Raw genomic sequence first — 20,571 nt, 5'->3', positions numbered from 1 at the left:
GAAATATCAGTGTACATGAACTATTACCGAATCTCAAGAGTTATCTTCCCTAATTCCTTAGCGGAAAACCTTTTGATACTCTCTTATATCCTAATTCCTTATCAATTCAAGAAGTGATCAAGCGCAATATAATTTATCAAGATTATTACGGTTACTACGGAGAATCCTCATTTAAGCAATAACAACCGTAATATATTGTGCAAACAGCGATAAGGTGGTTTGTCCGACCTAACCCTTAACCGTAAATCAAAAATCTATTTGTCCGATAGATAAAGCAATAAGCACTTTGCACAATCAAATAAGTTCACACACATAACGATTTCATAACATAAAGGAAATTAGGTTCATTACAATAGCAATTCAGGGACACCCCCTAGCATTGGGGGGTTTAGCCGCTCATAATATTCAAAGAAAATACAATAGGAAGATTAGACATTACAAGAAAATAGGATTGCTTTGATCTTCAATCGCAATTGCACTTGAAGATCTCTGTTCTCCAAACCCTTGAGAGCTCCTCTTTCTTCTGCAATTCTTTCGTACGTCAAAAAAGTGATTTTCTCCTCTCCAAACAGTGACTAAATATCCTCTCAGCAAATGTTTCCTTCTGAAAAGTCCACAATGCCCTTCCTTAAGTGACTGGTTGAACGATTTGAAAATTAGATTTTTTTCTGCGCGCAAGGCTGACACGGCCGTGTCCCATGACACGGGTGGCCGTGTCATAACTCTGTCTTCTTGGTTTTCATATTTTCAAGATCTTTTCTTCAACAAGTGTGACACGGCCGTGTCACATGACACGGGTGGCCGTGTCACAGCTCTGTCTCACCAAAATCCACTTCTTCTTGTCTCGAATCGTGCCCTGTACTGCATAACTTTAAACACTACCAAACACTAGATCAAAAGCAATGGAAAAACAACAAAAACTAGAAAAGATAACACACCAAACTCAAATACGAAAATTAACAAAACTAAAAAGTACTAGATTGAAACAACTTAAAATACCACCGAATGAAGTGCTTTTCCATTGATTCGAACACAGGAACAAGGTGAAATTGGTGGCCGATCAAGAACCTCACTCAGATGAGATCTTTTGAAAGTATTACTGTCTTACGATTAGTTTTTCTGGTGGTGATATTTTCAACCTCGATCCATGATTTTAGGAATCTTTTGTAGAACCCTAATCCAATGGTTATAAGACCTTACTCAGAGTAAGGCATTACTATCTTATGTTTTAATAGTATTTAGATTAAGGTATTTGCATGTTTTCTCATGGACCACACTCCTTGTTGAATTAAACCTATGATTGGTATACTTATTTGATGGATCAAGGTTTTATCAACATGTGCTTATGATTGGTCATGATTTATAATTTATCATCTTTGGCATGAGGTTTAGTAGCCTTTTCTCAATATGATTGATTATGATCTTCATTGATATCACAAGTCTCCAACATTAATTTACTGATGCTAAGGCTGGAGACCAGTTTGTGAATCAAACAAGTTTAGATATTGAGCTAAAGATAAATGGTAACTATTTTTATACTGAGTAATTTAAAAGTCTTGCAAGTATGAGTGCCATTAAAATAATATTGAATATTCTATTGAAAAAGTGGTAGTGATGAAACTTTAATGGTATACGACTGTCTTGACAGGATCTCAATTGTTTGTGGTTGTTTTGTTTTCAAGTGATAATTGAGAAATAGAATTCATGCTTAAGGTATTCATTTGAAAAACAATATAAATGGCATACTTTTAATACTAAATAGTTAATTTTAAATTTGAAGGTTCCCCAAACCTATGTTAAATAATGTATAGGTTTGTTCTTCTTCAAGCCATTAAGCATGTTTACTCAACTTGGCTTCTTGGTATTTTCAAAGAAATTGTGAACACATGTAGAGGTCTACTTATTAAATCCAGATTTATTGATTGAATTTTTCTTTAATTATATTTTATTTGGGATATAACAACTTCATTGGACATATCTAGATGCTAATTTCGGATATGTTCATATCAATACTACATTAGAAATTTATTTTTAAAAAAATTGATTAATTTAGTGGGGGTTATAAACCTCCATAGTGGTTTTTAAACCACTTTTATCGAAACTGAAAATGAAACATCAAATAAAATTCACGACGGTAAGAAAATGTCGTTATTTTACTTTAAAGGCTGTTTAGAACCGTCGCATTTAACTACAACGGTTGGAAGGACAAATTTCTTAACCGTTGCAAAGAGGGCTTACGACACACGTTTTTTTGACTATTTTGGAACCGTCGTAACTTGTACTTTATGAAGATTAGAACCACCGTAACTTCCAGAAAAAAGGTCGCAAATCCCTTTTTTGTAGTGCTAACAGACGAGTGACATGAAATCGGCTAGATGTGACCATGTTTTAAACTGCGATTTGCGTCACCGAGGATCTTACCCGGCTAGAGGTAGAGGATCCACGTCCCAGCGCTGCCCCCGAGGCTATGGCTCAGATCGAGGTGGACATCTCTAGGCTTCACCACACTCACCCTTAAATTGGCTAGATCCTGATGGGGGTGCGTCATCTACGTGTGATAGCGTGTGTTTCTTTGATATAGGGTATTTGAATGTTGTATTCTGACGTGCAAAGCATCTTCAAAAATACCCCTTGGGAATTGATTGATATAGTGCGACGTGCAAAGTCTCTCCAACGGCTCCCCTAGATTTTGAAGGCGCACGAGGAGCTGTAGGGAATTGATTGATGTAGCTAGGCGCTCGAAGCGTATCTGACAGCATCATTGACTTTGCATGTGCGAGGTGCCAGGGTTTTGAATGTTGTATTCGGCTTCGTGCGACTTTGATTTCTTTGCCAGAGATCTCTTTGGAGCTTATATTTGAGGATCGAATGTAAAATCTTGGAAATTGTAAGAATCGAAAGTTGATTCCCACAGACGGCACCATTGTTCTGTTGTGGAACCATAAATGGTGATGATTGCAGAAACTGCGAAGAGACAAAGCTTCTAATTCACTTCGCGAATGCGACATTGTGGATCAAATGTTGCAATCACAGTGCTTCTTAACCCAGATGTATCAGCGCTGATACAATGCTGATAACCAGTATTGTTATCTCTGATTCAGTGAATCTACGGGGGGGGGTACCTACATGGTTAACACTTTAATGTCCAAGTCAGCTTTGAGTTTAAGATAACTGATAGTGAAAGTGGGGATTAAAGATTGTATACCTCATAATCCTTTACAATGATAATTATATCTTGGGACTAAAGGAGTAGGTTAGGTAAAGGGCCCCGTGCTATTGAGCCTCTGGCATGTGCGAAACGATTGGTCTCGGGTCTTTGGTCGGCACGTAACACTTACATTTTAAGGAAGTGAATACTCCATTTGATCCTAGTGTAAAGATTCAAAAGAATGATGGAAGATACATGGCTCAATTAGAATATGCAAGTGTAATTGGTTGTCTAATGTGTTTGATGCAATGTACTAGACCCGACATATCAATGTATTTGATGAGTAGATTTGCCAGCAATCTAAATGGTGAGCATTGGAAGTCCACCACAAGGACTTTTTGTGTCGTTTGAAAACCAAAAACCTTTGCCTCCATTATGGTAGGTTTCCCGCCACATTAGAAGGATATACCGATGCGAGTTGGATATTGAGTGTTGGAGATCATATATCTATATTTAGGTGGATATTTACACTAGATGGGATGCGATTTCTTAGAAGAGCAAGAAACAAACATGTATCACTCACTCAACCATCGAATAATATTTTGTGGCTCTTACTTCCGCTGGTTAAGAAGTTAAATGGTTGACGGACCTTCTGTTGAAAATTCCATTGGCTAAAGGCAATATTTCAAAGGTGTTGATACATTGCGATAGTCAAGCCACTTTAACTAGAGCATATAACAAATTGTACAATGAAAATTTTAGGTACATAGGTCTTAAACATTCCTTTATGAAAAATTTTATGATGAAATCACTTCACTCCCATATGTATGTTCAACTTATAATTTAGCTGATCGATTTATAAAACCACTGGCTAGAGATTTAGTAAGACTACCTCGAGAGGTATGGGACTAAAAATCCTTGAGTAAGTGTTTCAACAACGGTAGCAACTCAATCTAATGTTAAGAAAACAATAGTTTTAGATTCAATGGGTTACAATAAACTGTTACTTGTGATGTTTGTGCAATATTATGTAATAATGTTGACTATTGTATTTGGAGAGTTGAGTTTTTTCAAACTCTTAATGAAGTTAAATGTTGAGAATATGTATCTCAAGTAGAGTAGATACAATATGAACTTCACTATGTGAATTTCGAGATGGTGTCGTCTCAAAGTGAGAGTTGAAGTTTCTCTCATGATAAAATCACGAAACAGAAAAGACGCATTGCCATAAATAGTGTTAGGCAAGAGATGTATGTGAAAACCCCTTAAAGAGTGTGTGTAAGATAATATCGATTTAATCACAAGGAATAATAGGTTTATAGCTTCTTTACCTAAAATTCCTATTAAATTTTGTGTTCTCTTTAATGATCCTTATAAGTGTTGTATTTATTAACTCATCAAGGAGGTAAAGAGGAAAGAGTACCACATAGATCAGTGTGGCGGTCTCAAGTCTTATACCACCTGTTATTTTCACACTGGCTCTAGTTTTAGCTTGTAGGTTGCACTTGAGCTCTTACATAAAAATTAAACTCTCATTTTCATTGATTAATTTCAAATTTACTTATTCCCTACATTCGAGTTAAACTCGACAAAGGTTAAATTGTCATGAATATTATTGCGCGTGGACTTTAAGATAATTTAGAGGGTATTTGAAATGCTATTAAAAAAAATTATTTTTATGGAAAATTCTAACTTTGATCTATTTAATTTAGAGTAAGTTTATAACAACCAGAATGTCTGTTTCTACAGTGAACTGCTACAAAGTTGGTGGATCATTCAAATAAGGACGTGGACAATACCACCCAACATGCAACCAACATCCAAAATACATCTACCGAAGGATATGGCTTTGGAGCATCATTAGATTTAGCTGCAATGTCATATAACAAACATAAGTTAATAATAACTATTTGAAATTAAATGCATTTATAAATTATTTTACATAATGACTCTATTCCAACTATAATTTACAAGCTTTTGACCTGCATAATTTTAAAGCCTTACTGTAACCACATTATGTAATGAGTTTATAATCTCCCTATTTATTATAAAACGTTATACATTAACATCCAAATCAACCATGAAATGTTTTACTTTTCGAAAATGATCAAAACCTTTGGAATCTTGATGAAAACACCATATTCATTGATTTTAGGAAGAAAAACTAGTTACTTTCTAGAGAGATATGCCCTTCCTTCTTTCTAGAAATTTTTTTCTTAATCCTCTAAAATTTGGTGCCTTTTCTCCACCTTTATGGTGGCCACCTCACTCTCTTTTGAGAGCACTTTCCTCTCCATCCTTCTTCATTCTCATGTCTTCACAATAACTAAGCTTCTCACCAGAATCTCCCTCTCTCCACCATTACCAACCATTAAGTTTTCTTTTCTTTCTTTGCGACCGTCACCGGAACCACCACCACTAAGAAATGACAAATGAGTTATGGATTTTCTGCACACCTCAAACACAACATCAGTGGATACATCTCTCTCTCTCTCTCTCTCTCTCTCTCTCTCTCTCTCTCTCTCTCTCTCTCTCTCCCTCTCTCTCTCTCTCTCCCCCCAGTAGCTGCTCCTACAACTGTGTTGTCCGAAATTTTTCGTCCACCACCGAAGCCGCCATGGCTATACAGTATGAAAATTCTAACAGAGATGTTTAATTTCGGTTTATTAATTTTTGTTATGTGTATTTTGTGTTTTAATGGTAAATGATGCACTCTTGGTGTTTGACAAAATGCCTCAAAAAAGTTTTGTGTATTGTAGCATTTTTATGTGTGTCTATTGGCATTTCATAGTGATTGAGGAAGCTTATGAGTTCAACATCTATTACAAAACGATCTCAAGTCATGTATTAATTTGTGAATTCTTAAAAAATTTGGGCAATTTTGAGATAAAAAAAAGTAGAAATGTGCAAACATAAGTCAAAAAAACCATCCTTAATTGAATTTGGAAAAAGACTATGGATTGTCACTTCTACATTGTCATTGATGGTGTTTGCAAGAGAGTGGATTGCTGGCTGATATGTTGTTGCTTTTGGTTTCGTTGTGCTTTAACTTTTGAAAATTCTATGTATAATGTCTCTTATGATTATGTAGTGTTTTCTCTTAGAAGTGCTTCAAGGCTATATATTAAATAGAAAAGAGGTAATATATAGTAAATATATTAAATAGAAACGAGTTTAGCTAGTGATATACACTGAAATACTTGAAGAATATGAAATAGAAGGAATAATGAATATAACTTAATAATAGAAATAGACGTATCCATAAGACATAATTAAGAGTTGATTTAAAAGTAAAGTCAATTAAAACAGTCTCTTTAAGTCTAAACATATATAAACTTAATCTCTTTTATAAAAGATAAATTATTGACTAAGGGTGGGTGGGATAGATAAAATTAGTATGTGATTCTTGAATTAAATGAGTGTAATTTATTGGGTTAGAGTAATGTCCCTACACTTGACAATGTTTCTAACCATTAACAAAGCCACTTCTGCAGCAGAAGCATGATGACCATAATAGATTTATGGGTATTAGGTGTGTGTCTAATTGGTTGTAGTGCTAGTGAGAGATTGTTGGCATAAAGTATTCATAAAGAAACTCTAGTGCTAGTGAGAGACTTTTATGATTTTGCATAAATATGAATATTAGGAGTAATATTTATACAAGATTGACTCACCAAGAGAATACTACATAGAATGTTAAGTAAGTGTCATAAGTTATTCTCAAGGTGATAGTGGTGTATACCACCTTTTGACCTAAAACAGTTATGTACCCTTGATATGAAGTCAAAGTATTATATTTTTAATGAAATGATGTCCATAAAGATGGTTGATGGGTACTCCACACATCATATTGAAGGACATGACTGACCTAGATGGAATTTGTCCACTCTACATTACAGGATATATGTCTAAGGGCCCATTATTGAACTAGACAAGGGTGATAATGTCTATGTTTTGTGTTCAATATAGATATGAAGGAAAACTGGCAGATGTACAAACAAACATTATCATAAAAAGGTTTTTTATATCACATGACAATCTAGTTACATGGGCAGGACTGATGTGTTGATAGATACTGCTCACTGATTATTAAACTAAATGTATGATTTAATATGACTACCAATGTCACGAGAACCTATAAGATCACACACATAAGAAAATATTGACGAGAGATAAAATAAGTAAGTAAAATATGAAAAACCGTAAGGTACTATGTACTTAATAGAATTACGGAATACTCTAAAGTAAGATTTGTTGAAGTGAATTGTAGAACGTCGTAAGATATGATGTACTTAAATGGATTATGGAATACTGTAAGATATCATGCACTGAAGTGAAATTTAGTACATCGTAAGGTACGATCCACTTAAGTGGACTTTTTCAGGTTGTAGCCTACCTAAGTAGTCCTATAAATAGAACCCTTGTGCATAGGCTTTCATATTTGATGAAATTTAGTTTTGAACCCTAGCCATATTCTCTCGGTCTCACTCTCACTCTCTCTCTCTCTCTCTCTCTCTCTATATATCTATCTATCTATCTATCTATCTATCTATCTATCTATCTCGGTCTCACTCTCTCTCTCATTCTCAAGATTGATGACAATCTATTCTTATGGACTGAGTAGAGACATTGTTCTTCATTTAGTATTTGTGATCGTTCTTCTGATTCTACAACAAAGGTGTTAATCGCTACAAGAGGTTAGAGCTGTCAAAATGAGCTACCCGGTCCTAAACGAGCGGGCCCTGGCGGGCCCTGATCTTTTTAGGGCTGGGCCAAAAAGGCCCTGTTTAATATGGACTCGAGATTTACTACCCGAGCTCAGCCCTAGATGGGCTTCGGCTACCCGGCCCTAAATGAGCTTTTTTATTTAAAATAATTAAAATAAAAACTCCTTATTATTAATAAAAGTAAAAAATATATTATTTTAAACATAATACATTTTTAAGTGCTATATTATCTCTTATAAATACTATAATGTGTTTCTAAATACAATATATGTCTAAATTGTATAAAATAATACTTGAATATTTATTATAAGAGAAAAATTAGTATAATACGATGAAAAATGTTGATTATATTAATGTATAATATTTAAAAGAGAAATATTGAATAGAATAGAGATAAAATTTAGTGAAGTTAGAAAAATCAATATGCTATTTTGGTGTAAGATAATATAAATATTAATATAATTTTTTTAAAATTTATAATTATTCGGGCCTATGGGCTACCCACGACCCATATGGGCTAGCCCTAATGGGTAGCGGGCTTTTCAGGTCTGGGCTAAAAAGGCCCTGAAAAATATGGGCTCTAATTTTAAGGCCCAAGCCCTATGATTTTTCGGGCCTGACGGGCCGGCCCATATGGGCTAGCCCATTTTGACAGCTCTATAAGAGATAACCGATTCTATCACTGATCATGCATTTTTAAGGACCGACTTAAGATAAATTTTTATTTTTCAATGCGTTTTATATCGCGATTTTCCAATTCATTCCATGAGCACAGACCAATTATGATCATAGAAACCATCAAATTTGAAAATTGCAGAAGTTGCAAACTTTGAAAAATCCGCCAAAAAAATGAATCTTGACATGTTTAGCTTCGAGAGAGATGAAAATAGCTAAATTAATCGGATTTCCCGCCAAAAAAAAAAGCCAATTAATTTTTCACTAAAATTTAAGACCCGTGGAGGGGTTCGTTAAGACTAGAGTTAAATGCTTACTTTATCATTAACAAAGTAGTACTTTAATAAGGACTTCGATACATCAAACTTGTTACTTGCCAAGCAAGTAACTTCTGTATAAAAAATTAACTACCTTTAACAACCTTGTAACTTGAACATCAAGTTACCTACAAAAGCCTAACTAACCTTACAAAGTCTAACCTTATGTAATATTGGATTTTAGTTGGTGTTGTGTTGATTAAATTAGATAAATGAAAACGGTTGTTACTAGATTGGATCAGGAGGTAAAATACACAACTATTAGCAACAGTGAATAAAATGGGAGGATGCACCACTGTCCCAGCACGTAGAGGATAGTTTATGCCATTGCACAATAAACTAAATCGCTTATAAATGTATGTAATCAACATTATTTTGTTGGATTATGTAGTTCCTTATCAATATATGCACTTGTTTTATTCTTCTTTGTGTTAATATGTTCAACTTACAAACACAAGTGAGTGAGATTCTTTCACAAGCCTGAACACAACCTCCACTCTCCTTCGCTTGTTATGGAAAACAATATCATTTCTTGACAACCACACAACCCAGCAAACTACCATCCAAAAGCAACCAAAAGTGCCCACTAGTGACGCTTCAGAGCCACATACGGACCCGCAACAGACTGTCCGTAACAGAGGCAGCCGGAGTGAGCATTGAAACGCCAAGCCAAGAGGCAGCAAGCTTTCAAATCTACACAGAAAACACACAAGAAAAACTGATGTGTGGTTTCTGCTGCCTCGAGACAGACCGGGCACATCGCCTGCTTATTCGTCTTGGCACACTCCTCTTCTAGCAAGTTCAGTCTTCCTAAAAAGCGTATTTAAAATTAACCTCCACCCGAAAATCTTATATCGTACTAGGGACTTTCACCTTCCACATTAACTGCAACTGCTCCAAAGTTCTAGAATCCAATCTCAAGTGATTCAAACTCAAGTCATAAAGCCTAAAGTAGTTATTCTTCATCGAAAAGACTTGACATCCCTCCACCACAAGGATAAATTTTTGACTTTGTACTCCTCATAAGCACCAAGCATGTTAGAAAATCTATCTCCATATCTAAATGCTAACAATCTAAACCATATAGTTTCGGGCTCATTTACAAACCTCCAACACCATTTACTAATTAGAGCTTATTGAACTTCTCACAATTTCTTACCCTCAAACCTCCATCTTTCTTCTTCTAATAAATCCTTTCCCAACTAACCCAACAAATCTTTCTCACACACTTCTCACCTCCCCAAAAGAAAAGATCGTTGCATCTTAATCCGAGCATCCAAAAAGAATATTCTAGGAGCCTTGAAGAAAGACATCATATAAAAAGGAATATTATTTAGCACGCCTTTTCTCTAAAAGATAAATGCTTGCCTCTCCAAGAAGCTAATCAACTCTGAAGTTTGGTTAGAATCGCAGACCAAATTTCCTTCCTACGAGGGAACTATTGTATTATATAATATATTTTGTTTTAGTTCAATTGCATTATATAATATTATCATGATAAACATATAAAATTTCAAACTATATATAGATATTATATAAAAATACTTACAATCACAATTGAGTGATATGCCACAAATAGGAGGTAGCTTGGTTGCCATTGCACCAGTCATTGATGCATTGCCCTCTTCCCTAGCACCACACATACAAAACTTCAAAGTCGACTCTAATATAATAAATTCAATCGCAGAACAACAGCCATCTTGGTACGAGTTGTTGTCCTTAAAATAGTTTAGACACTGCACTGCCATATATGATAAAGGCTCACCACAAAGATGAAAATAATAATAAGGATGTGATGGAAATGTCGAATTTTCGTGACTGATATTCGATGAATCTGGAAAAGCATTGTTACTTTTGAAGATTGATGCAAGAAGAAAAGACAAAAGGATGAAAAGATTTGCCATTTTGCTTTACTCACTTTCTCCCTCAAAAGGATGTGTTAATTGATGCTATACTTTTCGATGAGTTTTGCTGTTGTTCATCAATGACTGGTGCAATGGCAATCAAGGTCCCTCCTATTTGGCGGAATTGTTGGGCCACACTACCAAATCGCTTTTACCACATCTGCATTTGACATTGTTTTTTCCATATATTTTTTCATGAGTGATAATAAATAGACATTTAATTATTTTGAGAATTTTACATTTCAACTTTAGACCTAGATCTGGCATATGATAAAACACACAAAAGATTTATAATGCCCTAGTAGAATAATATGTAAAATAATAATAAATAAAAAAAACTCACTCTTTCAAACATTTGGACTGTAATAGAGTATATTTGATTGGAGTGGAAATGTGAGATAAATTCACAAGCTAAGCACGTGTAGCTAAATCATGTTTCGACGCTAAAAATTACAAAGATTCGACAAGACAAACTGATTCTCGACAGAGGCAGTTGAAAGACTTGAATTTGTTTCTCGATAATTGTAAGGGTTTTTCAAGAGTTGAAGACACATAGAAGTAAAACAGAGGACAAAAGCTCATGTAATAGTATACATATCAGTGTTAGGGAGTTGACCGTTGTCGACGGTTATTGACGTACATAGTATATAGGTAACTTTTGTCTCTACGACAAAAATGTGCATTTTTCGTTGTTGTTTTCTATAGAATTCAAACATCTAAGTTAAAGAGATAAGGAAATTGTCAGAAATGTATGAATCTGTGTCCCACTTTTAATTTAAATATTTCTACTCGATTTCATTTATGGTTTATATCCATTTATGGGTAAAATATTTCACCACGTTTGCATTATAAGAACCGTGATGAAATTTAATGTCTTTCACAACAATTTCTTTTACTAACCGTGGTGATATATATATATATATATATATATATATATATATATATATATATATATATATATATATATATATATATATATATATATATATATATATATATATATATATATATATATATATATATATATTTCCTCTGTCCCAAATTATAAGAGAAATTCACTTTTTAGATTCATTGAATAATTAATGTATCTGGTCTATATATAGACCAGATACATTAATTATTCAATGAATCTAAAATGTAAATTTCTCTTATAATTTGGGACGGAGGGAGTATATAAGAACAACCCTATTGGTAAAAAAAATTGTTGGCATTGAGATTCGAACTTTGTCACTCTATGTTTATTTAACTACAGTTGTTATTAGTGACCGTAATAAAATGTCTTTTGGTAAATATAAAGAAAAATGCGCCTAAAATGATGTCTTATCACAGTTAACTAAACGATTGTTGTAATATGGTTTTACCAAAAATGTAATATATTGCAGTGATATAGTTGTGACACATTTCTAACTTATCAATCGAATATTTACTCTGACAATGATATCTTAAAAAAATTCACCTTTGTGACTCCTAATTAAATTTGAACGAATATATGATGCATATCCAAATGTCATATTATTCAATTAAAAAAGTCTACAACCCGAGTTTTTAGATCACATTTAGCATCAAAATATTATGAAAGTTTCCATATCATTAAAATTTTCAATTTTAAATATAAACTAAAGCTCCCTTGAAACTTCGATAAGCATATAAAAGTATATGAACCACATAGAAAGGGATAGAGTCCATCTTATACATATTTGTAACAATGTTATCAAGTAATGATCCAAACACTCGGGTTTAGAGAGAGAGAGTGTCCTGCTTCTCTCTAGAACTTAACGTGATTCCATTTCCTTATCCCTTCCAGGGTTTGTGAAATTTACCTTCCTAGATTGTTTTCTAAGGTTTTATTCCCAAATCCTTTTGGTACCCTCTCTCTTTTCCGTAGGAGTTGGTGGTTACTATTTGGTTTTCGTTTCGTGTTGCGTTGGTTCTTGAGCGGTGGTGCTGGTTTCGTCTAGAGATGCATAAAAGGAAAGACACCCCCCTTTTGAACGAGGAAGAAGAAAGGGGTAACAGTAGAGGTTTAGGAGATCTGTGGAGAGGAATCCTTTCAGCGAAATCTTGATGGGAGGCTTTAGACTGACAATAGCTTCAACTCAAGGGCGTTTATAAGTACGATGGTCGGAGCCTGGAAGTTGAAGAACCTAGTGGATACTCAGGAGCTCAACAAGAGCTTATTCCTTTTTAGGTTTTCATCTAAAAGAGATTTGGAGAGCGTTTTTCCCAACGGCTTGTAGAGTTTTGAAAGGAACATTCTTGTCTTGTCGCGCATCTTAGGAGAAGAACAACCTTAAGAGCTAAATATGCACTATAGAGTTTTTTGGGTAAGAATCAATGAACTCCCTCTTATGCTTCATTCTAAGGCAATGACAAAGAATTTGGGTGCAATTCTGAGGGTTTCGAGGAGATGGTTCATAAGGAAGTTCACAAGAATGGGAGATTTCTCGGGGTTAAAGTTACGGTAGATCTAAAACAACCACTAAACATAGGCACGATAGTTTGGTTCTAGGATAAGCAATTGCGATTGCACTTCAAGTATGAAAGGCTCCCAACTTTTTGTTTTGTATGTGGGAGGCTAAGGCATCAGATGAAGCATTGTGAAGCGATAAGGGATCTTAGTGACGATGGCTTCTAAGATTTATAGGAATAGGATCTTTCCTTTGGGCCTTAGTTGCATGTTTCTCCCTTATCTAGGGTTCAAAAAGAGCAGATGAAGAGGGAATTAACTTCCAATTTCTGTTTAAAAATCATCTTTAATATTTCGTCAGGACAGAGGAAATGTGAAACAAAAGGTAAAGAGAAGGAGGGTGATGGGGAAGTGGATCAGCATGGAAGAGGGGGAAATGGAAAGGTGGGGATGGAAGATGTTCAGAACAGGGAGAAGCAAACTTGGATCAAAAACACTATGGATATAGAGGATGTTGCAGAATCTCTGGGTGTTGTAGATATTTTAAATCTGGGCACAGGTAAAGGAAGGTCCATGAAAGGGTAGTGGTCAAGAGGAAGAAATGAACAAGGCCACCAAATGCAAGGAAGGTGGATAAGGCACAAGTGGAGAAATTAGAACTGGACATGGGTAAAATATAGCTTATAGATGTCATTATAGTTGATGGCACGATAGAGGAAGGAAGTAGTGGAGAGAAGAAGAGGAAGAGAAACATCGAAGTGAAGGAAGATACAATCTTGCAACCAGAGATGGTGTTGGAAAACCGACACCGCCTAATCCAATGAAACTCTTAAATTGGAATTGCAAGGGGTTTGGGAGTCCCCGTGCAAATTCGAGCCTTGTTAAGGCTCACTCGCATTGAAAATCCCGATATTATTTTTATCACAGAATCTAGACTAAAAGAGGAAGAAGTTTTGAGTTTACAATTCAAGAGTGATTATGGTGGTTGTCATGTGGTGGATTGTAAGGGTGTGGAGAAGGAACGAGTTGGGGGTCTTATTCTGTTGTGGAAGGAGTTTGTGCAGATTAACATTTCAACTTTTTCTCTCAATCATTTTTGAGGGGAAGTAGTTGATGATTGGGATAATCCTGGATGGAATTTTCTTGGTGTCTACTGCTATCCGGAGGAACAAAATAAAAGGCAGGCCTGGAGTTTAATTGAGGAGAAGGCTAGAAGATATGGTGACAAGTTATTCTACTTTGGTGACTTCAATGATACTCTGTTTAATCATGATAAAAAAAGGGAAATGGCATATCCTTATGGCAATTTTCTCAGGGACGATAAGTTTTGAATAATTGTGGTTTGGTTGATTTGGGCTTTGAGGGGCATCCGTTTACGTGGACGAATGGTAGAAAGGGGGAGACAATAATCAATGCAGGCTTGATATAAGTATTGCTTCTATGGGGTTCATCAACAGATTATTCCTATTATAGTGAGACATTTATCTCGCCATGGTTCGGATCATGTTTTTCTCAAGCTTATTCTGGAAGATACTCCACGTGGTAGAGAATGGCGTAGGGGACATGTTTTCAGATTTGAGGAGGTTTGGGGCAGAGACCCGAGATGTGAGGATTTTGTCTTCACTCTCTGGAACGATCACAACTTGTGAGGGCAGAACAAATTCCTTGCGATGCAAGGTCATAATGAGTTGTTTAAAGAATACAGGACATGGACTATTAGTAAAGAGCTTAGGAGATGTGAAGAACTTCTTGCGAAAGATACTTGCTGGGATGTGGATGGTTTAAAGGTTCAGCACTCTTTGGAGAGACACGGGGGTAGATTATTGCACATGGAGGAAATTATTTGGAGACAAAGGAGCAGGGATTTATGGCTGAAACATGGGGACAAGAATACAAAATTCTTCCATAGTAAGGCAAACAAAAGGAGCCAAACCAATTCTATCCAAAAGCTTAAAGACGAAAATGGTTATTGGTGGAGAGAATGTTAACACTGCGAAAGGATTCTTGTTAGTTACTTTTCGGAGATTTTTTCCTCTTCTTTTCCTACCAACATGGAGGATGCTTGCTATGTTGTGAGGGGAGAACTTAGTCTGAATCTTGTTAGGTGGTAATCAGCTAGCTAGAGTAAGGAGGAGGTTAAGGTGGTGCTAGATCAAATGAACCCTCTTAAAGCCCCTGGTCTCGACGGGTTACCGGCTCTTTTTTTTCAAAAGTTCTAGCACATTGTGGGAAATGATGTTAGTAACCTGGTTCTGGATATCTTTAACTCCAACAAAAGCCCGACTTTGATCAATAGTACATATATTGTATTGATACCTAAGTGCAAGAAGCCGTCGAGCACTAAGGATTTTAGGCCTATCAGCCTGTGTAATGTGGTTATGAACATAGCGCTTTCATGAAAATGCGTCTCATCACTGATAACATTCTGGTGGCTATGGAGTGTTTCCAATGGATGAAGAAAAATACCAACGGCAAGAAATGAGTTATGGCGATGAAGTTAGACATGTCCAAAGCTTACGACCGTCTGGAGTGGGGTTTTGGTACACATGTTCTGGCTAATATGAGATTTTTGGATCATATGGTAAATGTTATCAAGAGTTTCATTTCGATGGTTTCCTACAAAGTTCCTATTAATCGTCAGCCTAGTATGAGTTTTTTGCTGGAGAGGGGTCTCCGTCAAGGGGACCCCGTTTCTCCCTATTTGTTTATCTTGTGCACCAACGTTCTCTCAAGGCTTCTGAAGCATGATGTTCAGTGCATGAATATTCATGGGATCAAAGTGGCAAGAACGGCTCCAATTATTTCCCACCTATTTTTCGCAGATGATTGCTTGTTGTTTGCGAGGGAGAATTCTTGTGAAGCTGAGAGAGTCATGACCATTATTTCAAGGTATGAAGCGGCTTCGGGGAAAGTGGCGAATTAATCAGTGCATTTTGATGCACATTCCTCTATGTTTGTACTTATACATTTCCATGGTTTGCCTGTCTTATTTTTCTATTTTATAATGTTTTTGTAATTCAGTTTATTTTTATCGTTATTTGATTTTCGCACTCTATTTTCAGCATTAACAGCCTGCATGAATAAATTCATAACTGGAGCTTGGAGTATCAGATTAAAGCGTGCTACCAATCGTTGGAAAGCTAAGAAAAAGATCTACGACTTTTGTTCAGAAGTCATAAGCAAATTCGGACTCTAACAAGGCCAGAAAACTCGTTGAAGCTGCTGCATTATTTTTGTATTTTGTTTGGGTTAGTTGTATTGGGCCTGGATCGCACATTTGACCCGGTTAAGTTGTGAAACGGGTTTGACACCTAGGTTAGGCAGCGGAAACACTATTCACGAAAATCACTATTCACAATTAGAAAAAAAACACGTTTGACTTTGGAGATCATGAGGAACTAATTTTCCAAGAACCAATCTACTGCATTCGAATTCGGCTTTGAGGTCTCTTTATAAATTTCATTTTAATTCGTTTTCCTTTTAATTTTTCCTATAATTTCGATTGATTGCTTAATTTGATTGTTGCTATAGGATAGATTTCTTAAATTCGATTGTTTGTATGGTCTTGAATCATAATCGCGGTAACGTAGCTTTTGCATTATCGCGTTCGATCAAAATTGCGTTTGCTTTATTCGTAATAGTATTAATCCGTTTGCTTAATCCGGAATTCAAGAGCATACATCATATAATAGCTATTACGCTTGTTAGTGGTTATTATAGTTTAATAGGAACGAACCGTTTTGGGAGTGAAATTTTGTAGGGATCGATGATAAGTCGGAAGTCGATATAGTAGGTTGGCTCGTTTTAGCTTATTTATTAATCAAATTTTCATAATCACTTATTTTTTTTAATCGAAACTTAACCCCCCCCCATTCGATTTCAGTTAGTTATTAACTAAGAATCCGTGAGAAACGATATTCGAGTTAACCTGTCGCTGTACTACAGTTTTTAAAAAATAACTCGTTTTGATCCGCGCGCGACAGCGGATCACGAATCTGGACAAGTCAGAGGTTTCTTTCAGCAGTAACGTTAAGGAGGAGGACAAGGAGACAATTCAGGAAAGGATCACTTGTTATCAAGAGGGTTTGGAAGAAAATGAAGGGGTGGAAAGATAGGTTTCATTCGAGGGCTCAAAAAGCAGTTTTAATCAAGGAAGTTGCTCAGGCTAACTCGTCCTATATTATGAGCTGTTACAAGCTCTCTGAAAGTGTGTGTCACGAACTTGAATCTTTGCTGGAAAAATTTTGGTGGGGCATGAAAGAAAATAAAAGAAAGATTCACTTGCTTAGTTGGGGAAAGCTATCCCGTGCTAAAAGGAGAGGAGGTTTAGGCTTCAGAGGCTTTAGCGAGTTCAATGTTAGTTTCTTGGGCAAGCATTATTGGAGGTTGCTAAAGGGGGAGAATACTTTGGTAGGGAAAGTGTTTAAGAGTAGATATTTCCCAAAATGCTCTCTTGAGGATAGTCTGGTTGGTTTCAACCCCAATTATGCTTGTAGAAGCTTTTTCAGTGCTAGAGATCTGGTTCAAAGAGGGACTTGGTAGAGGATTAGTGGTGGGGATAGTGTGAGGGTTCTGCGTGATAACTCATTGTTTGATTCTTCTGATTTTAAGGTGTTGAGGGCTGCTAGAGGGGTGGATCAGAATACTAAAGTTAAGGGGTTTATTAACAGTGATCTTGGATGCTGGAAGAGGGAGTTTATTCATAACACTTTTGATCCAGTTGAAGCCCTTCAGATTATCAGTATTCCTCTCTCCCAAAGGGATACTCAAGACAAACTGATTTGGCATCACGAAAAACTGGTGAGTTTAGAGTGAAGTCTTCTTACAACCGCTGCTCTAATAGCAATTGGGCTTCGAAGCCGGGATCATCTAACATTCTTCATAGTAGGTTGTGGAAGGAGATTTAGAAGGTGAACTATTTACTCGAGGGTCTGTAATTTTATTTGGAGATTGGCGAAGGTTATTCTCCTAATTAAAGCAAATCTCATCAAAGAAGGTATTTCCCTTGATGTCTCTTGCTCTTTTTGTAATGTTGCTTTTGAGACTTTCCAACATGTTGATCGCGACTTTACGTGTCTATAAATCTGATAACTGCAAGTGCACAGTCGTGTCGTGTAGTTTTAAAAGATATCGAATCCACAGGGACTATGAATCGATCTACCGTTATCTAAGGTTACTATGTAAAGCTAGGAGTACTAAAATTTCGATTGTTCCTAAGGGAAAGTGATTGTGAGAGAATAAAGAATAATAATAAGAGACAGGTATCAATATGTATTTCGTTTAACTACAGGAAATCCGAAGGTCCATTGGCTTTTGCATAATCAAATTAAAAATCTTTACTAATTCAATTGATTAAAAATCCTCGTCTCAAACTTTCGCTCTGTTGAGTCAGACTACTATCCTAATCCTAATGTACGCTTTCGCCATCCCATTAGATTTTAGAAAAGCTTTTTGGAAACAATGTAATTAATAAAATGCCTATTTTATGAGGTTGTTATCTATTTAAATCTCCTAATCTCAAACTTTCGCTCTGTTGACTCGGAGCAAGCTAATATCCCTAACGTACGCTTTCGCCATCCCGCTCGAGTGTAAAAACAATTTTTGGAAATAAATAAGTCCCAATTAGTTTTAATACGCTTTCGCCATCCTTAAAACTAATGTCCTATGTCTACTATCCAGTTAAAGACCTCAAACTTTCGCTCTATTGGTTTTAACCTTTGACCGTCTTAAGCCCTCAAACTTTCGCTCTATTGGTTTTAAGACTTACTAATTAAACTAGACATATAAACCAAAAATAAGTGATAATTAATAAAACATAATTTAAGCCAATTTATTTCGGATCCCTACGGTTAACTTACTTTACATACCGACACCTTTGGTAATTTAGCCAGACATATTAATATGGTTAAACATGCATAAATAAATTTGGTTCATATTAATAGGCATATTAATTGGCATATAATATATCATGCAATAATAATATAAATAAGGGCGGTAAATAATAAACCTGAATTAAAATAAATCTGAATTAAATTGAATCTTGAAGTACTCGAACTCCCACCACAGCTTGGCTGGATCGTTCTTCGGAATTTAAATGGCAGAAAATAAAAACAAGGAATTAAAACGATAAATCTAACGTAAGGCTAGATCTACGAAAAGTTCACAACAATTTCCAGTGTAGAAATCGTTGTGAGAAAATAAACGGTTGAATGAAAACAGAATAATGAAAAGCGGTTCGCGGTACACTTTCGGCAGCACTTCGTTGGCAGGAAATCGGACAGATTGAAGTGAGATAGCAGGTCCTATTTATAGGAGGGGATTTGCAGTTGGAATCCGTGAATTGAGGGACCTTTTTCTGACTGGGACTTGGAGACGTGCGTCTCCGATTCTTCAGGGAGGCAGCTGACTGACTTGAGACGTGCGTCTCAAGTGGAGATTCTTTAGGGAGGTGGAGACGTGTGTCTCCCCTTTGCTGAGGTGGCAGAGACGTGCGTCTCTGCTTACTAGTGTGGCCTGGGTTGCTTTCCTTCGTGGGCTGGATTGCTCTTTTGGGCCTTTTGGGTCCTAATTGCACTCCCTTTTTACTTCAGCACCCAATTTACGTCTTTTAAGCATAAATATTGGTCATTTAAGCTCGATTTTCTTTCCTTTTCGCAAATAGACGTAATTGAAGTGTAAAACCTGAAACAAAACAAATACACGCGTAATATCATAATAAATTAACATAATAAACGGAAAATGCTATAAATATCTATGGATTTTAGGCTAAATATACGATATAAAATCGTGTTATCAAATTCCCCCAGACTTGAACCTTTGCTTGTCCTCAAGCAAAATAATAAGATAAAGATAAATAAAATACACTTCCTCCACGTCGCTCGGTCATACTCAGCCACATAGTGTTCTTATTTGAAAATAATGATAATGATCCTAGCAATAGGCTTATAGTAGCGACACTAGACAGCTCCCAGTATGCATACCAATCCGAATCATGCCATTATAGCTCGACCTTTTGACTCGTCATCATGTTTCACCCTTTTCATTCGTGTGCAATCACATTAAGCCCATTATCTCGACACGCACATAGCAGAGTAGTCGGTTAGTGACTATGATCCTTCTCATGGAGTTCTGGCACAATAAGTGGTATACTCCTTAGCGCTCATTTGAGGATTGCGGGGAATAGGACAATAGTCCTTCCTACCAAGTTCAGTACCAGATGACTTCTGAACCAATCAACAATGAGTTTTTAAATTCTTTGTATTTGAGAATTGCGACCGTTAGGTTAAATGATCTTGTGAGGACCACCTTACTTAGTAGGCACATTTCTTATTATGGTTAAGCACATAATTTTAATATGAGGATCATACACTTATATTCATCGACTCTCTGCGTA

At 36.0% G+C, this 20,571-nt stretch overlaps 3 protein-coding genes across 3 annotated transcripts; 2 read left to right on the top strand and 1 right to left on the bottom strand.

Moving 5' to 3' along the window:
- Positions 1-4,899: 4,899 nt before the first annotated feature.
- Positions 4,900-10,870, bottom strand: LOC131623842 (uncharacterized). The gene is made up of 2 exons (XM_058894845.1): positions 10,417-10,870; positions 4,900-5,018 (listed from the first exon to the last, which is right to left on the bottom strand). The coding sequence occupies exons 1-2, from the start codon at positions 10,769-10,771 to the stop codon at positions 4,921-4,923; spliced, it is 453 nt and encodes a 150-aa protein (XP_058750828.1). The 5' UTR covers positions 10,772-10,870; the 3' UTR covers positions 4,900-4,920.
- A 4,793-nt stretch (positions 10,871-15,663) lies between these two features.
- Positions 15,664-16,101, top strand: LOC131623844 (uncharacterized). Its single transcript, XM_058894847.1, has one exon. The coding sequence runs from the start codon at positions 15,664-15,666 to the stop codon at positions 16,099-16,101; it is 438 nt and encodes a 145-aa protein (XP_058750830.1).
- A 1,172-nt stretch (positions 16,102-17,273) lies between these two features.
- Positions 17,274-17,993, top strand: LOC131623843 (uncharacterized mitochondrial protein AtMg00310-like). Its single transcript, XM_058894846.1, has 2 exons — positions 17,274-17,699; positions 17,790-17,993. Exons 1-2 carry the CDS (start codon positions 17,274-17,276, stop codon positions 17,991-17,993), a joined length of 630 nt encoding a protein of 209 aa, XP_058750829.1.
- Positions 17,994-20,571: the final 2,578 nt, after the last annotated feature.

This window comes from Vicia villosa, unplaced genomic scaffold (genome assembly GCF_029867415.1).
Source record: "Vicia villosa cultivar HV-30 ecotype Madison, WI unplaced genomic scaffold, Vvil1.0 ctg.000084F_1_1_2_unsc, whole genome shotgun sequence".
In the NCBI taxonomy this organism is placed as follows: Eukaryota; Viridiplantae; Streptophyta; class Magnoliopsida; order Fabales; family Fabaceae; genus Vicia; species Vicia villosa.
The sequence above is the reverse complement of the archived record's forward strand: the minus strand, read 5'-3'. Positions and strand labels throughout refer to the sequence as shown.

Coding starts and splice junctions, on each gene's coding strand:
- LOC131623843 (XM_058894846.1), top strand. CDS start 17,274: ATGAAGGGGTGGAAAGATAGGTTTCATTCGAGGGCTCAAAAAGCAGTT. Junction 17,700..17,789: donor TTTTCAGTGCTAGAGATCTG/GTTCAAAGAGGG, acceptor TCTGATTTTAAG/GTGTTGAGGGCTGCTAGAGG.
- LOC131623844 (XM_058894847.1), top strand. CDS start 15,664: ATGGCGATGAAGTTAGACATGTCCAAAGCTTACGACCGTCTGGAGTGG.
- LOC131623842 (XM_058894845.1), bottom strand. CDS start 10,771: ATGGCAAATCTTTTCATCCTTTTGTCTTTTCTTCTTGCATCAATCTTC. Junction 5,019..10,416: donor CATATCACTCAATTGTGATT/GTAAGTATTTTT, acceptor ATGACATTGCAG/CTAAATCTAATGATGCTCCA.